The sequence below is a fragment of the Ailuropoda melanoleuca genome, chromosome 1 (genome assembly GCF_002007445.2).
Source record: "Ailuropoda melanoleuca isolate Jingjing chromosome 1, ASM200744v2, whole genome shotgun sequence".
Classification (NCBI taxonomy): Eukaryota; Metazoa; Chordata; class Mammalia; order Carnivora; family Ursidae; genus Ailuropoda; species Ailuropoda melanoleuca.
The window spans coordinates 84,075,532-84,084,971 of NC_048218.1; the positions used below are offsets into that span (position 1 = coordinate 84,075,532).

At 39.3% G+C, this 9,440-nt stretch overlaps 1 protein-coding gene across 3 annotated transcripts in view; it reads right to left on the reverse strand.

Annotated features, from left to right (window-relative positions):
• The window catches only part of MFN1 (mitofusin 1), a 31,335-nt gene extending 22,369 nt beyond the window's left edge, over positions 1 to 8,966 (reverse strand). Inside the window, exons 1-6 of one of the 3 annotated variants that reach the window (XM_002912447.4) lie at positions 8,816 to 8,966; positions 7,329 to 7,447; positions 6,014 to 6,149; positions 4,515 to 4,677; positions 1,909 to 2,033; positions 133 to 241 (exon numbers count right to left, since the gene is read on the reverse strand). In XM_002912447.4, the coding sequence (XP_002912493.2) occupies positions 133 to 241; positions 1,909 to 2,033; positions 4,515 to 4,677; positions 6,014 to 6,149; positions 7,329 to 7,440 (645 nt within the window). In that variant the 5' untranslated portion in view covers positions 7,441 to 7,447; positions 8,816 to 8,966. Of the gene's footprint in view, positions 1 to 132; positions 242 to 1,908; positions 2,034 to 4,514; positions 4,678 to 6,013; positions 6,150 to 7,328; positions 7,448 to 8,502 lie in introns of all 3 variants that reach the window. The other 2 variants (XM_019794136.2, XM_011218499.3) reach the window with 2 other exon arrangements.
• Positions 8,967 to 9,440: the final 474 nt, after the last annotated feature.

The window sequence follows — 9,440 nt, forward strand, 5'->3', positions numbered from 1 at the left end:
GCAACACAAACTCCTTTGTTCACCCTTGATAATACAGGTTCTTTCTAATCCATGATTTGGATTTCCCTCTTTTCAGAATAGACACTATCTCATTCCCTACCACTCAAACATAATAATATGATTAAATCCTACCGTGTTCATTAGTGTTGATTCAGAGTTTGCAACCAAAACGAAGACATCAGCATCTAAGCAAAACTTATCAATCCAGCTATCCAGTTCTGTAGTGACATCTGTACCTGGACTAATGGGAATAAGATAATATTGGATTTTATAATATTTTTTAAAAAGAAAATCTGATTATAGACTTTTTTAAAAAAATTTTATAAATTGAAGGCTAAAGGATGGATTTCTACCAGTTTTCAGCACAAAGCCTAAGAGATTTACTTTTTCACTTATAAGAGAGCACCTGTGGCTGAGCCTGTGTTTTATAAACCTCTGTATTTATTCTGCTGACAAAGAACTTCAAGAGCCTACCCAACTGACAACTTAACAAATGCTAAAAAAAAGTTTATTTAGTAAAAAGAAATAACCTTGGGCGCCTGGGTGGCTCAGTCGGTTAAGGTCTGCCTTCAGCTCAGGTCACGATCCTAGGTCCTGGGATGGAGCCTGTCATCAGACTCCCTGTCCCTTTGGCCCTCCCCACTGCTTGCGCGCTCTCTCGCTCTCCCTCTCAAATAAATAAATAAAATCTTTCAAATAAAAATAACCTTGTGATTTTTCACAAAGTAAATAACACAGTCAATATTTTAATCTTTTAAAACTCTGCTTTGGAAGGATGAAAAATAAGTACTAAAAAAACAAAACCAAAAAACAAACAGGCTAATATATAACCAAAATCAAAGGTGCAAGCAGCTATGTCCAGTACGGCTCAGAAAATATTTAAGTGCTCATGAGCGTAAATAATAAAACACCCTCTGCTAAGACCTAAGTTTAATATACTATCTATACTATAAAAATTATAGTGCAACTGTCTACACACTGGCTTGATGTGGCCTAGGACAACGTGGCAAGATAAGAGGCTGGGTCATGGACATATTCTGGCCATGAAAGAAAGCAAAATTAAAAGCCCATCACCAAAACCAAAATGGCTTCCATACAACACTGAAATTTTAACCGAAGAAAACAAAAGAGCATATCAAAATTTTGAAAAATCATTTAACTACCTTTTTTAGTTAAGGACATGGCTTAGCAGATGCGCATTATCATTTTACTTAGCACCAATGCAATAAAAACACACATAGTAAATGAAGACTCATCAGAAGAGTTGAAACAAAATTCCAGACATATTCAATTAATTCTTGAACAATGAAAAGCTATGTAACCTGTCCAGTAAGTTATCTTGGGAAACTTGGGTCTCAAGCATAAATTTATTACTGGGGCGCCTGGGTGGCTCAGTCAGTTAAGTGTTGGACTTTTGGTTTCAGCTCAGGTTGTGATCTCAGGGTGGTGAGATCAAGCCTGCATCAGACTCCATGCTCAGTGCTGAGTCTGCTTGAGAGTGTCTCCCTCTGCTACCCCCCCAACACAGCATGTGTGCATTCTTCCAATTCTTAAAAAAAAAAAAAGGTATTACTAGTTTAAAAAATTTACTTAATCAGAGTTACCTACCTAGTTATCTAGAATTAGACAATCTCTAAGACCCAGATATTTATCCAAACTACAATCTAGAAGGGGGAAAGGGGCTATCCTTGAAATTTCTTCTAATAGAATTAGACTAAGAAACTGGCATGTCATGTAACCAGTAAAACACATAAACCAACACCTTATCTATTCCTTAACAATCTAACAAATGAGAACAAGGCAGCAACTGTACATTTAAATTTTTATGTATTATATGCTAAAGCAAGCAATACTGTTCTATCAAATAAACCTTTACAAGGAGAAAATGCAGTTCATATGTAATTTTACCTGTCCACTAAAACCAGGTCATCTCTCAAGAGGGCACATTTTGCCTTTGGCCAAAACACATGTACAAGGCAGCCAGCTTTCAAGTCTTTGTCCATATGAAGGGCATGGGCCAGCTGATTAACTGTCTGAAGTGGAAGGGAAAGAAAAAACAAAACCCTGTAATAAAACTCAATAAAAATTAAAAACACTATGATTTGGTACATTTAGTTTTGCAAAACATATACAAAAAGCAGAACTAAATAATTTCAAATAAAACCACCTCAGCAATCTTGAGAAACTGAGTTTTAGAATTACCAAGTAGGGAGAGAAAAAAAGATACCCTTAGAACAGTTTACTCATCCACTCTGCAAAAATAGAGCTGGTAACATTCCAAATGCCCAATGAATGAACTCTGGCAATGGGATCCTATGTAACACCTGAAGCTGATACTGTATGTATGAAAACAAATTTACAATATATTAAGAGAAAAAAGGCAAGTCAAAATAGCACACATGAAACCATTTTGTTTACAAAATACAGAGGAACACACATTTAACTCTATACCACAGGGAAGAGTTTCCACTGGCTTTAAGAAGCATGAGTGTCTTTTAGTTTCTTTTTGCCCATTTGTATTTCCTGTCTCTTCTAAAATGTACTGCTCAGTAGTAAGGGGTGAAAACAGAAGAAACATTATTAAAATAGGTTTAAAAACACCAGAGTAATAAGACCGAAACAATACAAGAGAAGCTCAATACATAATCTTTTAATAAAGGATTTTTCTCAGCAGTTATTTACTCACATAAGCCTGCTTGACATCAATGACTATGCCTTCTCTTTCCACTTGAATTCACTAAAATATTTCTATTTCTTAAGGTGATTTCTGACATATGCTAATTTATTAATGTGTTATTTTAATACCGTTCATGTATGTGTTAAATATACAATAAATACAAAGGGCCTAATATAAAAATATTCAAGGAAAAGACACCAGCACACACACAGACGAACTGCAGAGGTATTAATTTTTAAAGGGAAACATCTATTTTCAAATGGGCACAACAGTCCTGATCAGGGTTGAGGTGAATCTCCATAGTGACAATGTTAGCCAGGTTTTATTTTTGCTTGCTTTCATAAACTTTTTGGTAGAATTATAAACTTGTACCAAATCTTTTTTTTTTTTTTTTTAAGATTTTATTTATTTGACAGAGATAGAGACAGCCAGAGAGAGGGAGAGAACACAAGCAGGGGGAGTGGGAGAGGAAGAAGCAGGCTCATAGCAGAAGAGCCTGATGTGGGGCTCGATCCCATAACGCCGGGATCACGCCCTGAGCCGAAGGCAGACGCTTAACCGCTGTGCCACCCAGGTGCCCCTGTACTAAAATCTTGATGCCTGGTCTATAAAATTAAGATAATAAAAGCACCCATCTCACAGAGTTGTAAGGTTTGAGTTACCGCAGGTACTTAGAATACTGCCTGGTACTTAGTGTACAATGAAGTATTAGCTGTTAATATTGCATTTCTTTTACTACGTAAACTATTACAGCACAAGACTCAAAGTCTATACCTTAAAGCAGGCCACAACGTGAGGTAAACAAATTTAAATTCTGGAGTAAGGGAGAGGAGCGAAAGAGCACGAAGGAAGTAGAGAGCACAGGCCAAGGAAAAAGGAGATGATTACTTTAAAATAGCATAGTACATTTTACTTTTAGGATCTAAAGCCAGGAGTAGTTTGAATTCTGATTTGGTAAAAATTCTGATTAAGAAGTGATTCCTTCATTTGTATGGGTTAAAAGTTTGAAAATATTTTCATAAACATCAACTCCTTTATTCGTTGTAACTAATCTAAAGGGTATTACACAGACTGAGTTATCTGAGCTAAATCAAACAGCAAACTCACAGAACAGTAACTAGACCAGTGAATTCAACTCAGTTTTGCAAAAATTAATATGGCATGGATCTTTAAGCACTAAACTTTTGCATTTGTGGAGGAGATCTTAAGATGTAAGAGAAAGTGGGGGAAAACAAAGACTTGAGAAAGTGATGATACTGAGAAACACTTTTTTCCCTTCTTTTGGCTGAAGGAACCTAGTGGCACTGGGTTCCTTAAGAAATTTATGAAAGCTAGGGAATTGCCATTGGCCCTTATCTGATAAAACTATTACATTTATTCATGAATGTGCTCACTAAATACTCCAGAGATAAAATAGTTTCTAAAGGCACAGACATGCCTCAAAAACATTCCAGAGCCCAATTTTTAAACAAAGTTTTCTTTCAAAAGATGAAATTCAATTTGAGATTAAATAGCAACAATACACTTCAATAGTGTTATTTCCACTGGGAACATTATTTTTAAAATGTAATAAACTTTTAACTTTAATTTACTTTAAGGACAAGTTTTATTCTTCTAATAAGGTATGCTTTAAAGTATATTCTTCTAATAATTTAGCTCCGAAGCAAAAAAGTTTTAGAGAATTCAAATATTAGTGATGGCTTTAAAGCTACAAACAGAAACAGTAATGGTTCTTCTATCTGTAGCAATGTAGACATCTTACAAAAATTTTTTAAAAAAGAACAAGTTAAGGACATTATTTCAGGTACATTATGTTGCTAATAGCCAAATATTTTACCTTCACACTCCTTTTTTCATCTGATCCTTCAGTCATAAGATAGGCTTTACCTCCGTCAGTTCCCTCAACACTCAGGAAGCAATTAGTTGTATGGCCAATACCACTAGGGAGGACTTTATCCCACAACATTGCATTGATAACAGAGCTCTTCCCACTGCTTGTCCTGAAGAATGAATATAAAAAAATCAAGAAAATAAAACAGTAAAAACTTTATTCTTTCACTGGCTCTAAGGCCAACCTTTTTTAGAATTCAAACTTTGTTGAAATTTCATCAGGTTGCATTTTTTACAAAAAAGTTGCCAACCTGATTTACACAAATGTTAGGAATGTACATATTAGAAAAATAGAGGAACACAAGCCCCACTTTTCCTATAAAGTTATCCTTGCCTTTTTTTAATCTTTCTTGCTTCTTGTGACAATCTGAAATCACAGCCCCAAATCCTTCCCATCACAAGCTGTAGTCTAGAGTCCCCATCTCCTTAAATCAGGGCTGGATCTTTTTCACATCCAAAGCTATTACCTATTTCTCCTTCTCAAATAGGACAACGGAGTCATCACCTCACCAGGAGGCCTCTTCCTTCCCATTCCCGCTCCACCCTAATCTGAGTTAAGGCCTATTTATGGACCTACTTCATACTAGACTCTGCAAGGCCCTGAGAGTAAGGTCAAGCAGGAGAAGCAGACAAAAAAACAAAACAAAACAAACAGCACAGCTTTGTGGAAAAGGTTTAAAGGGCATAAACAGGGCACTTTAGAAGAGAATAACTGAGAAGGAATACTTTAGAGCAGTCAGGGAAGGTTTCTCAGGTTGTGACATTTAGGATGGGATCTGAACAGTGAGAAAGAGCCAGGCATAGATGAAACAAGGCTAAGGGAATTCTAAGTATAGGAAATCACAAGTGCTAAAAAAGCCTTAAGATGGGCTTAAAACTTAGTTTCGTGAGTGAACAAACGTTTCTGTTGATACACAGCACATGATATGGGCCTACTCATTTGTCTTTGCATCCCTAGTGCCTAACAGGGTGCACAGTACACAGGAAGTTAACAAATGATTCTTAAATGAACATGAGCTCTATCACTCCAGATAGTTATGTTGACAAATGGCATTTCCTACTCTACCCCTAGGAATCATGGGGCTGAGAATCCTTTTTGGAAGGCACACCCGATTATTAAGAGAAACTTAAAAACACACAAGTTATGCATATCATTTATCTTTATGTCTATTCTTTGGACTGGCTGAGAAGCTAATTCTTAGAGATCAGCATCCTTAAAAAGTAAAAATACGACTGATCTTTAGAAAGCTTCACTTTATACCAAGAGCTAAAATGAACAAATGCTTTCTCATGCTAACAGCTTTAGCATTTAGCAAAGGGAGAAACTCTTTGTGGGGCAAAGGGGGAGAAATACCACTTGCTGAAACATCAGAAACAAAGTCGGGGATATGACTTAGAAAGGCTGATATTTGGAAACTACCCTTGAGAGAAACAATAAAGGATTACCTGCCAAAAAATGCCACTTTCATTTGTCTCCGAGACAGCACCTCACCAATGACGGAAAGCTTGTTTCTATAACCCTGTATTTCTATCAGATCATCCTCAGTAGCTATTTGATCAAGTTCTGGATTCCTGTATGTTGCTACAAAATTGAAATGGTGTTAGAAAAAGTGATAAAAATGAATATCAGATTAATTATACAATGGAATACCTAAGATATGCACATATTTTCCATATTTTGGCTTTGCTCTATATTAACATGGCCATTTGAAAAGTAAAAATGCCACAGAATCTGAGTATTTGGTAAAAGGTGAATGCCTTGTTGCAACACGTCGTAAGAATCCCGTCCCCAAAATATCAAAATTATTAAAAATTACAGGGGCTATCCTCAAGCTAAAAATCTGGTGAGGGAGCATTAGGAAGGACAAGTAAAAAAGTCTGACTCAACCAACCTACCAAATGTTTCCCCACTGTCTCTGAAGAAATATATAGAATCCCTCCCTTTTCATTATACCCTTTACAATCATGTAATCTTAAGTACCAGAAAAGCTTTCAACAGTTACCTCTGAAGCAGTATTCCCCAGTAAGACACTCCTCACCAACCTTGTTTGAACAGTTACACTCTAAGAAAACATCTTTTACCCTTTCCCCCACCACATTCCAGCCCTCATCTGAGAAGATTAGATAAGTCTGAGATCTAGACTGACAGCTGACTTGGGGAAGAGATAAGTATAATGGCTTAAATGTGGGCTGCCTGATTTTTAGTCTGGGCATTTACTAACTAGGTGATCTTGGGTAAGTTGCTTAAAGTTTCCGTGCCTTGGTTTCTTCATCTTTAAAATAACTGCAATTAGGGACGCCTGGGTGGTTCAGTCGGTTAAGTAACTGCCTTCAGCTCAGGTCATGATCCCAGGGTCCTGGGATTGAGTTCCACAATGGGCTGGCTCTCTGCTCAGTGAGGAGCCTGCTTCTCCCTCTGCCTGCCGTTCCCCCTGCTTGTGCCCTCTGACAAATAAAATCCTTAAAAATAATAATAAAATAATTGCCATTTAAATCTGTCTCAGCATTGATATGAAGATTAAATGCATTATTACTATAATACAGTGCTTAGTGGTATCATAAAAGCAACCACTTATATCTTAGATTATTAATATCACTTAATCTTCTTCCTTTGAGAGCAGAAATGGGTTTTATTTGTTATGGCATCTCTCCTAGACTATACAGCAATGCCTTATGTATGTGTTCAGTAACTAAGGGTGAAAGGATTAAGCACCTGTATATACTTTCAACCATATTATTTTAAAAACTTAGAGAAACTAACCTTCAACAAAATGGGATCCTTCAGTAACAAACTCCAGTAATTGGTCAAAGATTGCAGTAATTGCCCTCTTAGCCAGCACAAAGTGCTTCAGTGGAGAAGTAGTTTCTGCCATTATGTTACTGGGGAAAGAAAATTAAAGTTAGAAAAGCACAAATTAGGGGCGCCTGGGTGGCGCAGTTGGTTGGGCATCCGACTCTTGGTTTCTGCTCAGGTTGTGACCTCAGGGTCCTGAGATCCAGGCCCAAGTCAAGCTCCAAGCTGGGGGAGGAGGGCTGCTTAAGTTTCTCTCTCTCCCTGCCTTTTCCCCCCTCCCCCACTCTCTCCCTCTCTCTCTCTCTAAAATAAATAAATCTTTAAAAAGAAAAAATAAAAGCACAAGTTAAACTACATGATAAAGACATGCAAATTAATGACATCTTCCTACCACATTAACTCCCCAGTGAAATAACCTAAACTGCCAAAATACTTTTGGATAATTTTTTTTAAATTTTATTTTATTATATTATGTTAATCACCATACAGTACATCCCCAGATTCCGATGTAAAGTTTGATGCTTCATTATGGATAAATGTTTTTTGAGAAGTGCTTTAGGCAAGTAATTAAAGACTACTTTTCAGTGGTAGTCCATTAAAATAATTAACTCTATTGGACAAAATCTTGGTTGCAATTTCTATTTTATATCCCTTTGGTGAAGATGAAATTGGCAAATTGTGACTGCACGTGACTCTTAAGAACAGGGTTAGTGAGATGGAGCAAGTTCTCAAACAAGAAGTTTCTCAACCTGGAGCTCTAGGGGACGGAGATGGATACCCAGAGTAAAGAAACAAAATTCCAATACCATAATGTAATTCCGACGTTTTAAAAAAATTAGTTCTCGTCACAACAAAAAAGCAGGCAACGCTTAAAGCGAGCATTAACGTTTCCAGCTAAAGTACCGAGAACTTCAAAGAATGTAAGTTAAAACAAGTTTCTGTCAACTTCTCATGAAAAAGACACCAAACGAAAACGATTACACTCCAGTCTACTCCCGGTATGTATGCGTGTGGAAGGGAGCAGAGTGGCCATTAAAAAGGCCGAGCCTTCCAGAGGGTCAGGAAATGACTTACTGAAGGAGCTGCGTGGGAAAAGCGGGGCGAGGGCAACGACCCGGTTCAACCGGGTGTGAACACCTACCTTGGGGAAAGGCTTTCCACACCGGGCGCTGGAGCCCCGCCCGCAGAGCTGGGGACCGGACCTCACCACCGCCCCGCGAGCGCCAGCCCCACACCGGGCTCCCCAGCCCCCGGGCTCCAGGCTCCGGCCTCGCGGCTTCCGCGGGCCGACCCGGCCGAGGGCCCCGCTCGCTAGCTCCTTTCCCGCAGACCCGCGGCGGTGCCTCGTCACAGAGCTCCGGCGCACGACTCCCCGCCCCTTGTCCCTGGCCGCACGAAGGTCACCCCGAGCGAACTGAACGGGCCGGCGGCCGAGGCAGCGAGCACTCACTCACACTGTCCCGGCTCCGACTTGTCACCCGGCAACCGCAGACCAGCCTTAGCCCCCAGGCCTCCTCATACTCCCAGAAGAGACTGGGAAGCGGAGAGGAGGTGGGAGGGGTGCCAAAAGGGCGGCCACTTCCGGTTTCTTCTCCGCCCCGATTTTGTTTGGCTCCGTGGCCGGAAGTTCAGCCACGCCGACCTCCATTTTTCTTAAGGGCAGAAGGCGGGGCTTGTTGAGGCTAGGGAATGCTACCGGATTGGTTTTCCGACACTCCACTCCACCGTGTGTTTGCCTCCCGTCTCTTCCCGCAAAGTCTCCAAACCTCTGCCTTCCACCTTAGTTAGGGACATTTTAAAAGGAGGTGGGGTGAACTGGGATGAGATGGGGTTAGGGCTGCCAGACCAAAGGGATTTCTGCTTACAGCAGCAGCCCCAATAAAGGAAAACCTTTTGACCGCTCCACTACTCTTCTGTTGTATGATTGGCTTTCTGGGCTTGGAGTACAGGTGTGTGTGTGTGTGTAATTACTTTAGAAGTGAGACTTAAGAAATTGATATATTGTTGACGAGTGTTTTTCAAATTTTATACTTAGAAATCACCTGTGAATCTTGTTAAACTGCACATTCGGATTCACTG